Here is a 19,155-nt window from a genome sequence, read left to right as displayed (position 1 = left end):
ATCTCATTGAAAGAAGAAAAAAATCAAGAACACCTATATGACTTTGAATAAAAAGAAAAAAAAAGCTATAAGCATCCATATCATGTATGATAACACATCGGGTAGTGACATTCACGTGACAAGTAACACTCACCATGCTTACACGTGTTGACAACTGAAACTATAATATGCATTTCTTGTGCAACTCTATTGACCTGCCGGAAACACTACACTTATGACGTTGTTCAATCAAAAATTAACGCTGCTACGAATATGCTTTCGACAAGACATGAAAATAATCTTATTAATTATGAATAAATACTAAAAATACCTTCGTACAGGCCTATTAACGGTTAGTCTGTTTTATAAAAATAATTTGAGAATTTCTTCACGTTTTCAAATATGTTACTAAAAGCTCTCATTGTAAGACCAACGCCACAGGAAACTAACAATATACCCAATAGCTATAAATGTAGTCAATATATCCAAAGTCTTACTTTTTATTTACATTTTGCACTTGGCAAGGCAGCCACCATTTTGAAAATATTCATTCACTGTCCTAGTCAGTCGTATTTCTTTATAACCATTATATATCTGCCTTAAATAAATTACTGCTCATAAACTTTCCTATGACAACTTAAAAATGTGGTAGATATTTATATATATGAACATAAAAAACAGTGAATTTAAGATCCATACGTACTATTTTCTACTTGACAAAAGTAGTTCAAATGAATAATAACTTACGTACGACTTACTTAATGCAGAATGTGACGTCCTCTTCCCGCGGTCTTTTTTTGAAATAAATGTCAGAAAGAAAGATTTTTCGGTAAAGAACAGAGGTTTATAATGGATAAAACTTACACCTGTTTCTATGAAAGTCATTTGGCTTTTCTTTTACTCAGTATCAGCAATTTTCGATGCTATAAATAATTAACACATCAATCTGATTTGATGAAAAATGAAAATTTAACAATTTATTAATTTGTTATTATCAAATTATTAATTTTTTAAAACAAATTATAAATTTTTTATAATAAATTTTTAATAAGATTTCTTAAATTCCAATTTAATTCAATTGAAATTTTTTGATACGCAAAAACTGGATCGATATATATACATGTACGGTGTGCAATTTTTAACTGTGTATAACACATTGTTAGTTCAGACGCACGACTTCTCGTGAGACTGTATACTAACACACACACACACACACACATTGCATTATATCGCGAGAAGTTATGCGTTTATTCGTGTTATATCGAGTTTATTTGCGAAACGCTTCACTTCGCGATAGAAACTTTAGCGTTTACTTTCATCGCGAAACTTTCGCCTTTATTCCCATTTATATATAATAAATTGGTTCACATCACGGAGACTTGTCGGAACAACAAGTCTCGGTAGGATGTGCATTCAGGTAAACTATATTAATACATATTTTGTCGATTCATACTTATGCTTTATCTATAATATCTACTGTTACATGTACATGTACTTGATTTCACACAGAAAAATCAACATTTAACCAAGGTCAGGCACGTAAAAATGATTACAATATTAGATATAAGATAAAATGGGTTTAATCGATATTTTTAAATGTACTGTATTTCAGACTTATAGACCTTTAAAACAAATTAAATAGGTTATCATACATATGGGCATCTTGGACGATTATGCTTTTAACACTGAAATATGTATCACATATCTTAAGAAAACTATTCTTTAATTTCTCCACGAAGTACGAGGTGATAAAAAACCGACAGCTCACTGTTTTTTCTCAGTAATTGCATCCAATTTTCGAGTTCCTTTTCTTTCAATGTCCACAAAAAACTTCATGTTGTTTGGGCGACATTGAACTTGAGACAGTACGTGTTACTGTAACTGACCGCGGGAATTTTACAGTAGAATATAAGTCTGATATGTCTCTTTATATCCGTGGTTATACCGGTAGTCAAAACACTAGACCAAATTTGATTATATCTATCACTAATATTGTTCATTTTGTATTATTAAATTATCGGTGCAAAGATACCAGAGGCATCGTGCAACAATATTTACGCTGAATTCCACGATTACTCCACAAAAAATCTTCCATTGGAAAGCGAACAGACAATGGCAAGAAGCTGAAAAAATCCTCAGATATATTTTTCATCTATAAATTCAAAAACTTTTAAAAGTTTCAAGGTTTAAGAAATGAATTTCAATTTACCTATATCCCCCTACCCCTGTATGATCACTGCACATCTTCCACAATCTGCCACTATGCTTGACGGTGTGAAATCGAAAGAAAATATGTACAGAAAAATTTTCGGTCTTGACCTTTGATAAAGAAATTTATTTCAAGGTAACTTAAATGGATACCATATAGAATTGGGTGTTTCATTTGTGCCTGGACCAAATGGGGAAAAATGTTCGGAACAAAGATTTTAAACACCTCTGAGCAGGAATTTAATTGGTCCAATGCTATCCACTGGCTCTGTTTGGGTGGACCTACTTGGACAGAGTTAAATGAAATATGTTCCGGATAAAATGTATCGATCGGGCGCACTTAATTAACGGATCGGAGCCCGCAGATATGGACCCCAATTACATGTATGAATTTATACAAAGTAAATCAAACAACATCAAAACAGACATGTAGTACGCAATTTATTAAACTTATGAATATGTTATATATATCAAGACAAAAGTCCATATTCATGCATGCGTTTATAAGATTATACAGTCAAATTCTAAGTGTACGGTTGCATAGCGTCGCAAATTGCCTGCACGCTCTTTGTTATGCATCTGTTATTAAATCTTAAAGTTAGTGTTACTTAAAATTATACAAAATTTATCAATAATATTTATTTAATAAAAAACTAGTTTGAGACCCATTTTTTCAAATAAATAAATGTTAAATTCATCTTTTAGTTCAATAGTTTGTTTATTAAGCAATATGTGCAATAAACATACACGGCTACTGTTGGTAGGAACGTACTCGCAAATCCATACGCTCTTTTCATAGGAGAAGCCGTATATCCAACCTGAAACACAATCCTAGCGATCAAAAAAATGCCACACAGAATTGGAATAGCCTTCATAGAGCTGCCCTGTAAGAACAGAGTCAGAGTCAGCATGGCCATCATGTGCAAAAAGAACTGCTCAGTTGTGTTTCTCAATATCTGGTTCGGAAGAAAAACCAGGTTTTCTGATTTTCCGTAAACCGGATCTATGGCGTTAGTGAAAGCTCTGAAACGGAAGACTCCAAAAATCCCTAGGTGAATAGCAAACGAAGACACGAAGAGGCAGCTGATGGTAAGAGTCAGTCTGTCCGGAAGTTCCTTCAGACCGGAAGTGTTGATGGGAAGGTAGAGGTAGCTGAGAATAAACACAGTGCTACTGATGATTGCGGAAGCAATGATTTCTTTAATAATTACTGCCAATTTCTCATCGTGCGTTCTCTTGTCCTTTTCTTTGTCCGACATTTTGACCCTTTGTAAGATTCTTAGTTTAGAACTGGAAAAAGAGGTAAATATTATTGATAATTTTTAACAACACCAATTAATGCAAAAACAAAATTATTAATAAATGAGGCCTTTTTTTAGAAAGACAAATACATGCTTATTCAGACGAAGCATACCTTGCTTGTACGTTTCCGTTCTGCCGATTGTGTAGTGCGATTGCCAAATGTCGAATAAATGTTTGTCTTTATCAACTCTTTATTTACAATATCAGGTTAACGGTATATATGTCTTCAGTGAAAATAGAGGCCAGCGAGAGGATAAATCGGTAGACGGGGAGAAGAGTGATTGACCGTTGAATGGTTTAAAACGAGTAATGTCAAAATTCTGCCGAGATTGTTAAAACTATATAACCCACCACCACATTTTGATGTTTACATGACTACAATTTTACTGATTGAAGCATAGAATAAAAATACTTTCTTTTGATTCTTAAAAAATTGAAAATAAAATTGAAGAATTTTTATGGAAATTAATTCATTCTAACCTTTTTATCAATGGGTATTGGCCACATTCAAAGCTTTAAAGAAATTCGTTGTAAACTTTTTGAATTTCGTTTGTTTTTAACATCTACTGGACTCAAAATCAGTTCACTATAACCGTAAATTCGTTATATCCTAATCCATTATTATCTTAAAATTGGCAAATGATTTGTTAAAGATTTTGTCGAGGACTCTATAAAACTTCGCTACATCCGTATTCGTACTAATCGAGTTCTACTGTAGATATCCCTCTTCTTAAACGGCTTCTGTGTAATAATTTAAAATTGAAAATAAACGTGGTGCAGTGATTATGTTGTACAATGCCTCTGTCCGTCAGAATAGAGTAACAAAAATAACACTGAATATATGGGGGGTGAATATATATAACGGTCTTCCTAAGCAAATCGCACGAAGGTGAACCACTAGAACACCTCAACTCCGAAGAAGATCTAGAGGGGCTCACCGAGGGGAATTTGTGGATTGGAGGAAATGTTGCTTTGATGTAGCAATTTTAAGCGATGGAATGTTCAAAGGACAGGGGCGTACAAGGCGTTGTATATCTCCCACTTGGAGCAATAAAGACGAACGATTTATATTTCCAGTTAAAATAGTAATTTTTGTCTAGTAAACATTGTTTATAGTACATTATAAATGTCATGGTATGAGTCAAACATATGCTTTCATTCTGTAAACACGACAGGTATGGTATTCCAAATTTAAGCTGCACACCGTTTTATGCAAAACCTTGATCATTTACTGTTCTAAATTGCAAATTTTAGGTGTGAATGGGTCTTGACTCCATCCTAAAAGTACTTTTATTTAAAGGATAAGTTTTTATTCATTTTTATTAATGATTTATAAAAATGGAGTCCAGACCCATAATGGGTCAAAATTCGTGGTTTTCACCAAAAGTTTTCACTTTTATTAAAATATTCATGATTGTCAAACCATCAAAGTTATTCACTATTCTTGTAGTGTATCACCGTAGCTTAGTGAGTTAGGCGATAAAAAAGGCGGAGGCTTGTAGATTATTCTTATCGTATGAGAGGGTGTTCGAATCTTAGCGGACTTTCTGTGATTTTAAGTAAACCATTTTTTTTAAATTCATTAGATTTTTTAGAAAAAATATTTAATACGACTAGATAACGATAAAAGATACTTAATGTTCATGTTCTTTACACACACTGTCGCATAAAAATAACGCTAGCATAGACATGAGGCCATAATGTTAATGTTTATAACACAAACGAATAAAACATTTGAGATAAGTACTACATATGTAAGTACAAATTTGAATTTTTTAATTTGTCAGAGAATGATGTTTTACATTATGCATGTTCTGATGTACACTTTCAAATGTAAATTTCTTTTTATATGTACGCATGCCATTTCGACATTCTGGGTGCGGGGGATTTGTCAGGCATTGTACGCTCTTGTCCTTAAATAATGAGAACTAATAGAGAGTATCCGATTAACTGCATGCGTGATATTCCTCCCTACAATATCTGAGAAAAACAAACTTCATGCAGAATTAAAATATTACTAAAACCGATTTGGTTTGACTTTTCCGATCGCGTCGCGTTCAACTTTTTCAGCTACGTCATACATAAACAATACCCGCACCTTAACCACAGTTTTTTTATTGGTGGATTCAGCTTACCGCTGATTGGCTGCTGGTTAACTAAGACTAAATTATGCACGGACAGAACAACAACACATCAGAGAATGAAAAATTCACATGGGTACTCGTGACTGTCGAAATTGGGCTATTTTTCGAAAGTGTACACTTGTGATAAACATACTTGCCAACCTCCAACATGTGAAAATCTGGTCATGACCAGATTTGGAAAGTAAAAAATCTGGTCATAGCGCGTAACGACATTTACGACATATTTATCATGCATTTCATAGATATATACAATAGAAATATGTGTTAAAACTTATGTGTAATACTTTATTGCAAAGAAGCATTTTAACTAACAGTTGCTGATTTTGAATTTTGTAAAGTAATCTGACACAGAAAATGGTAGGTTGTGTTCAGCTGAAAAAAAAATGCAAAAAGAGTTTCTGCTACATTAACCTTGCTTTTGAACTCTGTAAATGATGGCATGAAAGTTGTAAGTGACTTGGAAGACTTTTCAGTTTTGTGTATTAAAAAGCATTCTATACATGGCTTAGCGTTTTGAATGTTAAGTCAGATCATTTTGGGCACAAAATCCAATATTCAAATGTGCGTTACATAGAACGCAAAAGCCTCGTTTTGTACTCGATTACTTTGTTTTACCTATGGGAAATTCATTCATTTTCCCAGATATGTTGATAGGTACAAAAATGTTGTTTCTTTTTGTTGGTTTTGATTCCGCTGGCCCCGATGAAGACCTTTTCTTATTGGAAGCCATCACACTTAATGATTTAAACCTTCGCTTAGTCAAAACAACTCACGATAATAATTACACTTAACGTGTCTGTTATAGCCATCGGCATTGTTTACGCGTTACGTAAATCCAAGCTCAGCTTGGGTTCATAACTGGAAATTCAAACGCGCAACGTAATTTACAAACCAAATCCGGAAATCGGGAGATTTTCGGGTTGTTTGACAAAAATCGGGTGAAAAGCATGACCCGCCGGGTCATAAAAAATAATCGGGTGAAGGGTCGAAAAATCGGGTGTGACCCGACGAAATCGGGTCAGTTGGCAAGTATGGTGATAAAACAATACATACGGTACATAACATATATAGCTGTAGCTATGTGTATAAATTTTGGGTTTGAAAATATAAAGCTACAGTGCATACAATACATGTACTTACATGTACAAAAAAACTTTACGGCAATTTGCCGCGTATAAAAATAACACTATTTTTAAAAAATATTTACATCATACCATACCACATTTTGTGCAAATAATCCATTTAAATAATTCTTCATTTAGTTTACTACTGTTAATAATTGTAGCTTTACCCGCCCCAAACTTTCTCCTATTAAACAACCTTTAACCGTACTCGGAAAGCGGATCAAGAACTGTATTTTTTATGTATGTAAACAAACCAGTGTTCATATATGGAGCGGGTGATCGGGGGTTCAGAGACAGGTAAAATAAAGAAATCTGCAGTAAATGGTTTGTGGATATTTTAGTATATATATTTACACCGAAAGTGATAGGGCAACAGAAGAGAAACGAATCGGACACTTGCCTAATGAAGACGCACATGTACAAACCTCCTTCCGTCTCGTTCTTTCACACCATCGTTCAATACTTTTATTGACTGTCGATTGCCGATCGAAAGGTGTAGAAATCGAGGAATTCATACCTATCACTTTGACTGGCAAGTTAGTAGGTAATACATGTGCATTATACATTTACGGTATTTACATGAAATGAACGCTTAGCACATGCAACTTTTAAATATTATATTTTTTATAACGCCGTACTATGGAACGCCATGGCTGCCTTATGTTAGGTGATTTTATTATATGCTGTGGGTTTATAATTATATGCTGTGGGTTTATAATTATATGCTGTGGGTTTATAATTATATGCTGTGGGTTTATAATTATATGCTGTGGTTTTATAATTATATGCTGTGGGTTTATAATTATATGCTGTGGGTTTATAATTATATGCTGTGGGTTTATAAATATATGCTGTGGTTTTATAATTATATGCTGTGGGTTTATAATTATATGCTGTGGGTTTATAATTATATGCTGTGGGTTTATAATTATATGCTGTGGTTTTATAATTATATGCTGTGGGTTTATAATTATATGCTGTGGTTCTATAATTATATGCTGTGGGTCTATTATTATATGCTGTGGTTCTATAATGATATGCTGTGGGTTTATAATTATATGCTGTGGTTTTATAATTATATGCTGTGGTTCTATAATTATATGCTGTGGTTCTATAATTATATGCTGTGGATCTATTATTATATGCTGTGGTTCTATAATTATATGCTGTGGGTCTATTATTATATGCTGTGGTTCTATAATTATATGCTGTGGATCTATTATTATATGCTGTGGATCTATAATTATATGCTGTGGGTCTATTATTATATGCTGTGGGTCTATAATTATAAGATGTGGTTCTATAATTATATGATCTGGATCTATTATTATATGCTGTGGGTTCATAATTATATGCTGTGGGTTCATAATTATGTGCTGTGGTTTCATTATCATATGCTGTGGTTTCATTATTATATGCTGTGGGTTCATTATTATATGCTGTGGTTTCATAATTATATGCTGTGGTTTCATTATTATATGCTGTGGGTTCATTATTATATGCTGTGGTTTCATAATTATATGCTGTGGTTTCATTATTATATGCTGTGGGTTCATAATTATATGCTGTGGGTTCATAATTATATGCTGTGGTTTCATTATTATATGCTGTAGGTGTATTATTATATATTCTGTCGGTTTATTTGAATCCGGATTTCTCGTTTTGGAGTTTACATTTACAAGCACAAAAATGGCGGCAACTACAAGTGTAACGTTGGACTTGGAGTTGGAGGGTGTTTTGGCTGATCTTGACTTAAATGACACCATTGAAAATTTCAAATCGGAAAGAATTGACTTGGATAATTTTTAAGTCTTACAGAACAGCAATTAATCCGATTAGGAGTAAAGACAATAGGAGACAGGTTGCGGTTGACAGAAAGGGTAAGATCGGAGATAAAAAAGAGAAATGCATGTAAACCAGTTGACCGCAACGAAACTTTGGCAAGTCAGATAATTCAACAGCGAAATACTTTGTTTAATCGGAACAGAAATCGCCGAGGTCAGAAGAGACGCACGGGCAGTGTATCTAATTCTGTAGATGCTTCGGACTCGTCTAAAATCCCACGCACACGTGGAACCAGAACATGGACCGTGACTGTGGTGTGTTTGGCAGATACAAATGCTAAAAAAATTCCATCCGTAGAAGAAAAAACTGTTCTTATGAAGGCTGGGTTGGGGGCTAAAAAAATTCAGTTCAACTTGGATGATGAAGAAGATGATGTTCTTTTAAGACTACAATCGGATAATATAAATATGAGAAATGGTGAGAGCATTGGATTCCCACAGTTACAGAATTCTGGAGGGTTCGAACTGCTGAACTGTAAACAAAATTGTCGGGAGCTGACATTGATTAATTGTCATTGGAACGTCAGATCATTAAAATCATACATTGGCAATCAAGCTAAAATTTACATTCGTCCTATTCAAACTAGCCTAGATACAACACCAAAAGATCAGGGAGAAATATTAACTGATGCAAAAGTAAGCTGCAAAGCCTGTCATTGCCTGTTTTCAGTTCGTGAGTTAAGGGCACACATTCAGACTTGCATGGGTGGAAAAAGCATATGTGAAAATGAATTACTGGCACAAGATCTAGATAGTGATGATCTACCTGACCCAGAAATTGGCAGGCAAGGGCAGTTGCCTGTTATAAATCCAACTCAAAGTTTCATACCACTTCAAACCACAGACCAGGATGTGAATTTGAATAATACAGTTTTGTATTTTAATCCCCCTTTTGTTTTCATTCCTGAGAATGAGACTCAGCCTCAAATGTCTACAGAATGTATTGTACCAAGCATTGATAGAAATTCGTCTACACCAATTATGAAAGAGGATGAGTCTAATCTTCCTGCTGCAAGTTGGACAAATGGCACAGGCACACTTGATGACCAGTCTCAAAATGTTAGTAGCAGACCCTTACAAGCCTTTTTGGCATTACAGCAAAGTACAACAAATTCCTTGGATGTTACCTCTGCCGCAAGTTGCATCACATCTGTTGAAGCGACTGTATGTGCAAATGCACATGAACCGGTGTTTCCAAGTCCCGAGTCTGCTTCAGAGGAAAAGAGGCAAGAAGATCAGACTATTGAGGCAGTTATTGCAACAGCAATAGAATATTGCTTAAGTCATAACATTCAAGATCCTGTTGAAATGCTTCGATATTTACAAAGTGTGATTGTTAGGGGACGAAAACTTGAAATAGTAGATACATCACAATGTCTTGAAGGTGCAACAAACTTCATAATTGTTGATCGAAACAACATTCTTGAGACTGCTTTTGAGGAAATTGATTCCATTGCAGACCTTAGAACGACGCTTGAAGTGCAGTTTTATGATGAGGTAATTTAATTTTCATTTAACATGTTTAATGAAATACGTTTATCATTCAAATACAATGTACTGGTATATCAATAACAAGATGTATTTGTGAAACACTAATGCCCTCGTATGGCAGCTTATCATATGGCCAAGGCTAATTTTTCTGAATTGCACACAAACTCCAAAGATCAAGGTCAAAAATTTTCGTACTGGAAGGAAGGTCTTGTCACAAGGAATACACCTGTGAAATATGAAATCCGTAATTTTTAACTGTTCAAAAGTTTAGGCCAAGGTTAAAATTTTTGAAAAGTGGGTCAAACTCCAAGGTCAAGGTGAAGAGGTCAAATTTGGTGGTACCTTAAGAGAAGATCTTGTCACAAGGAATACACCTGTGAAATATGAAACCCATATCCCCACCCATGCAAAAGTTATTGACAAGGTTAAAGTTTTAGCAGACAGACGGACAGATGGACGGCCCCGACACAACAAAAAATATATACCCTGGAAACTTTGTTTATAAGGGCATAATAATAGCAATTTATATTATTATTACACTAGTTTGTATTCATGAACATCATCCCAGAATAAAACAGATTTTGCTTTGTTCTTGTTGAAAATTATTTCACACTTCTGAGTATCCTAATTTTGTAATTTTCTATGAATTTATTTTTGTGAATCCTGTAATGTTATACCAGAGTTTTTGGTTTTGAATAATTGTCTTCGTTTAAATTTACAAATTGTTCTTGAAGAGAAACAAACTCCATTTCATTGTATAATTGACAGACTGCTGAAGATCTTGGTGGTCCAAGGAAGGAATTTTTTCAACTTGTATTATCAGAGATAAAAAGGAAGTACTTTGACAGTGGGCTTCGTGAACACCTTGCTAAGGATTATTTGACAGTAGGGAAAATTATGAGTAAGTGTCATGTTTTGATCAAATCTTTTATAATTCTCACAAAACAGTCTAAGAATAATATTTTGAATATACTGACTGTGCTTTTATTCCCAATATGGATCTTTATTAAGAGGTTCCATTGCCTTAAATGCCTTTTCATTGTTGATCACCTTTGATATCAGGTACATGTACATGTATTTATTATCAGAGTTCTACAATGTGTAGATTGCTAGCATCTAGACATTGCATTCACTCAATCCCATTTTGTTAAAGAATTAAAATTACTGTATTGAATACATCTATCATGTCTATTGTTTGTTACACATATTATTAAAATGTTTATTTTCTTCATTTAAACACTGAATAGGTTTAAGTGTACTCCAGAATGGAAAACTTCCCAAATTTATGGACCCAGCAATCTTGGAGGATGTTTTCAGAGATGAAGATGGAAGCAGTGACTGCATCAAGAATTTGAGAAAGGGTCTGAACTGTTTAGGATTAGTCAAGGTATGATGACCATACTAAGTATATGATAGAAATTATACTCAAACCTGTTTTAATGGCCATTCTAAGAAAAATATTAGATATCATAATTTAGATCAGGCTCGTCAAACTGCACGTGACATTTGGTGCGTTTAGACCGTGATGTTACATGATATTGTATGTAAGTTACATTTTCAAAAAGAAGCCTGAACAGTGCTGAAAGTAAATGAAGAACGCTTTGTTTACTAATTTATCTTCAATATTTATCCATTAAATCAGGGCATGTTTACTTTAAGTTGAACTTTTGCTGCTATTCTCGCGAGAACTAGCTTAAACAAGTGATGCATTGTAATTCTAAATTACTGCATCAAAAAATTCTATCAAATGAATGTGCAGTAGTCCTCAATTTTCTCTGTGCACAGGTATTGCTTTATGAGCTCACAGTGACGAGTGTCGCTTTGCTCGTTGGGCTTGCTATTAGCTGTCATGAGCTGTGATATAAAAGCATTTGACAGTGTTGTTGATGTTCTTTGTATCAGACAGTATGAATTTATACTAGATATTATCAGTATGCCTTCATTTTTCCATATTTTCTTTACAGATTTGAAGTGTGTTCCCTATTTTTGTGCACTTATTTAGACCTTCTCAGACTACATTGACCCTGAAGGCTGTTATACAGATTTTAAAACCAGTATTTTCTGAAGAGGGATCAAATAGCAGACAACTTGAAAATTCTGTGTATTCAGCATACTTGAAATATTTGAGAGCAGTTGCTAGTAAGTATGCAAGTTGCTGAGCATATTCAGTGATTTTTTAGGGCCGATTTTCGGGCCCAATCCCAATTGAAAATATGTCTGAATTTTCCCAAAAAATAGTGAAAGTTTTCCCAAAGAAAAACTTACAAAAAATGTGATAAAATTTAGTGTGTTTATTGCATGTTTTTCAGTGAAGTTGAAGCAGGTTTTGTTGTTCAGCCATGTCAGATTTCTTTATTAGATAATTCAACCACTATTGTTCTTGATGCAAGTAATTAGATAATTCATACCAAAAATAGTCTAGTTTTTGTTATAAAAAATGTTGTTAAAGTAATACAAAGTAAAAAACAAAGCTTTTTGACTGTCACAATGCTTTTTAAGTGACTGGGTTTTCTGGGAGATTCCCAATTTAGCCTTTATTGTTGCTGAAATTCCTAATTCTGAGGGCCCCAACCCCCAGTCCCTAAGTACTGAAAAAAAAACCCACTGAATTATTGTACAAGTGGAAATTTTAGCGAGAGCGATTTCTCCTTAAAAATTGGTAGGACTGATCCACAATAAACGATCATAGTTTTTATAGCTTAAAACTATTTTATATTAGCATCTTTAGGAAATTTAGATTCAAATTTGTTCAAATCATGATTCCAGGAAGTAAGGAGGGGAAACAATAGGGATGAAATGTTTACAAAGGAATAAATAGGAAAAAATCTTCTGTTCAAGAACAGCAAAGCCATTGTTATTGATATGGACGCATTCTCAGGTAGCTTAAAATTCAAGCCCTTCTTTTCAGTCTCATCCGCATGTGGTTAGAGCATCTGCTGTAGAGTCACTAAGTAAGGAGTTGTTCTTTACGTTGCATGGTCGAATCCCACTGTAGAACGTGGAGAGTGGTCCTTCAGATGAAACCCCATAAACTGAGGTCCCTTGTCGCAGTAGTTGCTGGCACGAAATAAATCCCTCCTTGCTCAATGGCCCTGAGTGCCGAGTATAGAACAAAATTTGCAGCTCTCCACCAGCAAGCACTGGCAACTCCATATGAGTGAAGAATTCTCAAGAGAGACGTTAAACAATTTACAATCAATACTGAACAGATTTGTGCTTTTTTTCTAGCCAATGTGCTCAGGTGAGCAGTGTGGCCCATAGACCTGTTGTTTTTAGTGAGAAGTAATTTTAGTGTTTAAAATGGTCATTTAATGTCAATGTTTATAGTGTTTATAAAACAGTGAATAAAAACTGGCTACATATTTAGAAAGATCATAATGCTATACTTAAATTTCATATTTCATGACCCCAGGGGAAGGTGTTTTGACTCCAATGCAGGGACAAAATGTCTTACAGAATATATAATGCTTGAGGGTACAAAACACAGTTTTATGTATGACATCAGCTAGGACATTACTTGGTGAGGGACAAGCAAAACTGACCCCTATAAAAAAAGAAAATGGAGGCTTGTTATATAGACTTTTATACATTAATGGACAGCTAAAATTTTGAATTTAATGAATATTCAAGTACATGTTTAATACAAAGATCATTTACTAATACATGTATGGGGTGTTTGACACTTGAAACATAGGGGATATTCAGGGAAGTTTATGCATCCATTTGCAGTAAACCTATGCATTTTTAGCTCGCAATTCCTTGATCAACAAACAGTGCAAAATTCTGACATAATAAGTTATGTACATTTCACAGAATAAATCCTTAGGTTTTCTTTGAATGTACGTTACTTTTAGAATACATTTTCCACCTTTTGAAAGAGGTATATAACAGTACCTGCTTCTTAAGCATGCAATTCTGCACATGTGTAAACCAGATGTGTTTTGGGAGTTATCTCCCCCTATTAAAAGTATCCCAAAAACTTATTTTTATCTCCTTTTGTTAAATATTAAGATAAGACTCTTCTTCATGCACATAAAAACAAAGAAGGTGCAATTTTTACATAGACTTCCTATAAATAGCATACCTTCCCAGCATGCTTCTCTCTTGAACTCCCTCTCCCTGAATTTTATAAGAAGCTGCATTTAGCTATTTGAATGGAAGCTAAATACACATTTAGAAAGAGTGTAAAGTTATCTACCAAAATCACAAATAACACAGCCCTTGGGGCAAGAGTTCAGGCTTTTGGCAGTGGATTGGGGCAAAATGAATAAGAGATGAATTTTGTTCTATCAGTTTGCTGACAATGAATGAAGAGTGAAACCATATTTAGAGATGGTACAATGTACTGTTTACAGGGAAATTTTCGCCCCTTTTGCCTTATCCTCATTTGAGCGAATTTAAAACGGGGCGAAATGAAATGATACAAATAATTTTTGTAATAAAACTATGAATGGGCGAATTTAAAACAGGGCAAAATTGTTTGTAAGTGTGAAAGGGCAAAAATTAAAGGGGCGAAAATTACTGCATACAGTAGTCAACCAAAATTTTTGATTCAGTTGGCCTGGGAAAGGAGTTCTGGTGGGGAGGGGGTCTAAAATTCAAAACTTTTTCTTACGGTTGTTAATGAATGAGAATAACAATGTGCATTTAGAAAGAGGATGCTGTATACAGAAATTATAGATTTTATAGTCTCTATTGTAAAATTGGGGGAGGGGAATCAAAACAAGTGACCAACATTTAAGATTTCTTGTCCTTTAGACTCCATAATGCACCTTAAATGTAAATATGAGACCTCTTGACAGGTCCCTGTATGGGTTATAATACTCAGGTGACTGTTAAGTCCTGTGGGCTTCTTATTTGTCTATTAAAATGCCAGTATTTTACATGATCTTTCATTTCTTCTTTTTCACCCTGCATAACCAGATCATCTCATCCATTGAATTTCTTTCAGGTGGGAGGAGAGGATCTGTATCCTTGCACCACATCCTACAGTTTGCTACAGGTACTCCTGAGGAACCCATTCTTGGATTTACATTGCAGCCTTCAATCCATTTTTTTGAAGTGAAATCAAGTTCAGGGTTTATCCCAACTGCAAACACCTGTATCAACAACATGAAGTTACCAAGACCGTCTTATGAAATTGCATTACCATCTGAAGAGGAACTTTTTGCATTGTACGATTATGCATTTTTGAATACCTTTTATGGTCTATTTTGAATAACTTTATATCAGCTACCTTCTCAACACTAATGAATGTTTTTATTGTCTTCATAATTTCTTATTAGGCTGTATTTTTTAGCTCACCCGAGAGAAAGGCTCTGTCAGTGTTGCTATCTATTAACATTTTCAGCTTCTTTTCCAGAAAGTCTTCAATCTGTTCCAATTTGTTCAAAATTTACCCGGGAAAAAGGCAATCAGTAGTTCATCAATGATTAGTGAGTGTTGTTGCTAAAGGTCTTCTTCACACCTCCTTTTTTGCACTTAATTTGAATGGCATTGGTACAATTTACCTGGCTAATTTGTGTGTGTGCCCTAATTACATTGTAGACAAATATATAAGAATATATTCCAGGATGATTTTGTTCATTACTGGTTACATTGATATAGGAAGAAACTCCTTAGATTTTTAGGCCTGAATGTCAAGGTCATCCTATGAGGACATCTTTTGCTATGGTCTTATTTGGAGAAGTGTTGTGAAGGGTATTCTTCATTGCAGTGCCTATATATTTTTATGGCACATGAATTTCAGTGTATCATATTACATATTAATAATAAAGATAAAAAATAATAAATAATAAAAAATAGGGTAAGGGTATCAGAAGTGGACATGAGTGGAATGATTAATCATGTTTGATGTAATTCTTTGTGATTTGTTGATCCAGAACAGTACAACATTTGAATCAAGTATTAAAGCTCTAATACTTAATATGGTACATGAATTTTGATTTTTTGAGAATTTTGAATTCCTTCAATCTTTTGTTTCATAATTTTTATTTTTGTCAAACATGGTTGATGTTGATTTATTAATTATGGGATTTCTTTTAGGTATTCTAGGGAAGAATTAATGCAAATATCTTTGCTGTTATGTTAAAATATATTGTTAACCCCCCCCCCCCCCCCCCCCCCCCCCCCCCCCCCCCCCCCAAGTATTTAGGATTTTGGAATCAGCTTGTCTGTCTGTCTGTGCAAATGTGTCCAGTTCATGTATTTTTTATGGAGGAAAATTAGAATCTTCTACTTCACACAAAGATTCCTTATGACCTAAGGGTGTGTCTGGACCTTTACCCAAGGTCATTTGAACAATGTCAGGGTCACTGAAAGAAAAAGTTCATTGTTCTGTTTGGTCCATATAATTAGTATTAATGTTACACTAGGATACGCCTTACTTTCATTTATTAAAAAAAGCCTAGCAGGAGTATATGTCCATTTTGGACAGTTCTAGTATTGTATTCTGTTTAAGTACATCACATTTGGGGGAGCGTGGGGTATGTGAGCTTGCTCACTTTTTCTTTTATTTCATTTTTAAATTGAATGGATGACCAATAAATGTAACACTTTTTTTAAATTTATGTATGCTTCCAGACAAAGCAGAAAATGTGTTTGTGTTTTAAATGTTTGACGTTTTTTATTCAATAAAAAAAATTCTGTTTTTTATTTTGATTCCGTAACATGAACACCATTGCATGTAATTCATTTTTAAGATGAAGGGGTTACGTATGTTTTATTCCAATAAAACACCTTTTTATGCGCTTGAATTAATTCGGGGCGCATATTGATTTTGTCCTGTTTGTCTGTTTATCTGTTTGTCTGTCTGTTGTCAACTTTAACTTTTGCCATAACTTTTGAACCGTGAGAGATCAAGACTTCATATTTGGTATGCATACTCAACAAGTTAAGCATCTTCAACTGACATCAAGGTAAATGACCTTGTGACCTTGACTGTTACCTTTATGCTAAAAATAGTATTTTCAAACTTTCTCCATAACTTTTGAACTGTGACTCTGTGAGAGAAAGAGACTTCATATTTGGTATGCTTACTCCACTAATTAAGTACTTCCAACTGACACCAAGGTCAATGACCTTGTGACCTTTATGGTAAAAATAGCTTTTTTTTGGAATTTTCATCATAACCTTTGAACCGTGAGAGAAAGAGACTTCATATTTGGTATGCATACTCCACTAATTAAGCACTTTCAGCTGACACCAAGGACAATGGTCGTGTGACCTTGACTGAGACCCATATGCGAAAAATTGCTTTTTAGAACTTTGTTGTCCCCGGGTGCATAGTGTTTCACAAACCCATCTGATTTTATTTTGATAATTTGTTTGCCCTCTAAATGCACCGTTACTGTATTTCTTTTATGGATCCGCCATCATATTTTTATAAAGAGAGTGAGAAAATTCTGATCTTAAATTCATGTCATTTGATAAATTATGAGTAGTTCTTCAAAGGGAAAAAGCCAAGTTAACCAAAATAAATACAAGATGTGTTTGTGAAACACTGATGTCCCAGAATGGCAGCGTATGGCGAGGATTGAAGTTTCGCTAACGGAAGTCAAACTCCAAAGGTCAAGGTCAAAAGACAAAATTTGTTGTTATCCAAAGGAAGAGCTTGAAACGAGGAATACATCTATGAAATATGAAAGCCCTAGTGCTAAATGTTCAAAAGTTATGCCTAAGGTTCAAGTTTTTGAAAAGTGGGTCAAACTCTTGGGTCAAGGTAAAAAATATACCCATTGAAAGGTCAGAATGAATACATATATAAAGTATGAAAGCCTTGGCACCAATTTTCAAAAGTTATGGCCAAGGTTAAAGTGTGAAAATGTTTGTAAAAGTTGATCAAACTTCATGGTCAAAAGGTCAAATTTGGTGTTAGCGCGAAAAAAGGCCTGGTCATAAGGGATACTTTGTAAAATATGAAAGCCAGAGCCCAACCCACTCAAAAGTTATGTGCAATTTTAAGTTTTTGCGGACAAACAGACAGACCAATGGACGGAAAGGGCAAAAACTATGTAACCCCAAATCTTCGATGACAGTGGCATAAAATAAAACTGCTATCGCATAAGAATATTGCACGCACTCTATTACCACTACATTGAGTAGGATCCCCACCCGCAAAATTGAATCTGTGTTGGATTTCCGGGCATTGGGCGAGGCTGAATGCACATCTCTACTTCAGTTTCTCAAACAAATAAAAGATAGTGTTTTCAGCATTGCGTACATGTATAGAAAAGGTAACGCACTACAAAATGTGAATCTCCACGCAATATTTTTTTTTTTCCTAGCAATTATGCCCAAACGCAAAATACAGGTAACAAGATTAAAACAATATTTGTATATATGTGTGTGTTTGATGTGAAACACTGGTAGGTATATTTAATATCTTGTAATTGTACATGTATATATCTGAGCTGTCACAGTTTCTAAGTGTATCGTTCAACAATATCCAAACATCTTTGAAAATCAGCTATTCCATTACTTTGACAATCCCTGTGAAATTCTTGTTCTAAAGCATTTTGGCATTCTTGACTGATCATTGTGGAAAGGGATTCAAATATTGGCCTGCCTTCCTCAACGATGAATTCATCTACAAATCCCTCAACTCCATAGTTCTGCATGTTTTCATGTTCATCCAGACCAACTGGGTTTTGTAACTGCCCTGAAGTCCATAAAATTAATGGGGTTGACTTTACTGTGCGCAGTCTATGCCTAGCCCATGCATCACTCCAAAATGCAAGCTTTCTGTTGATTTCTGAACAGAATAAATAATGGAGAACAGCTAAATGTAGTGGGTTGAGGGAGTCCAGGATACCAAGGTCCTCCATATGATAAAATAAGTTATAAAAATATACAAGAACCCCATCGTACACGTCTCTCCAAAGTCTCTCAATGCGCTGATTGTGTGTGCTTTTTCCAGTAAGCATACTCCCATGACCTTTTTTGGACAACATGTAGTCAGCCACAGATATATTTTCCATACCTTTATCTGATCTAACCCGATTTGGTAAACCATATTGTTCCACGCCTGACAAAAAACACTGCAGTACTGTGTCAGCTGTATTA

The 19,155-nt window shown here is 34.5% G+C and overlaps 2 protein-coding genes and 1 pseudogene across 5 annotated transcripts in view; 1 reads left to right on the top strand and 2 right to left on the bottom strand.

Annotated features, from left to right (window-relative positions):
• The window catches only part of LOC128175530 (C-myc promoter-binding protein-like), a 28,018-nt gene extending 27,410 nt beyond the window's left edge, over positions 1-608 (bottom strand). For 2 of the 4 annotated variants that reach the window (XM_052841229.1, XM_052841231.1), the window contains exon 1: positions 477-577. The gene's annotated coding sequence lies outside the window, so the exon portion shown is untranslated. Of the gene's footprint in view, positions 1-476 lie in introns of all 4 variants that reach the window. The other 2 variants (XM_052841226.1, XM_052841227.1) reach the window with 2 other exon arrangements.
• Positions 609-2,609: 2,001 nt separating this feature from the next.
• LOC128176929 (uncharacterized) lies at positions 2,610-3,848 on the bottom strand. Its single transcript, XM_052843447.1, has 2 exons — positions 3,841-3,848; positions 2,610-3,477 (listed from the first exon to the last, which is right to left on the bottom strand). The coding sequence occupies exons 1-2, from the start codon at positions 3,846-3,848 to the stop codon at positions 2,889-2,891; spliced, it is 597 nt and encodes a 198-aa protein (XP_052699407.1). The 3' UTR covers positions 2,610-2,888.
• Positions 3,849-8,446: 4,598 nt separating this feature from the next.
• LOC128175531 (uncharacterized) lies at positions 8,447-16,199 on the top strand (annotated as a pseudogene).
• Positions 16,200-19,155: the final 2,956 nt, after the last annotated feature.

The sequence above is a fragment of the Crassostrea angulata genome, chromosome 3 (genome assembly GCF_025612915.1).
Source record: "Crassostrea angulata isolate pt1a10 chromosome 3, ASM2561291v2, whole genome shotgun sequence".
In the NCBI taxonomy this organism is placed as follows: Eukaryota; Metazoa; Mollusca; class Bivalvia; order Ostreida; family Ostreidae; genus Magallana; species Magallana angulata.
Note: the sequence above shows the minus strand (reverse complement) of the source record. Positions and strands in the feature narration are given on the sequence as shown.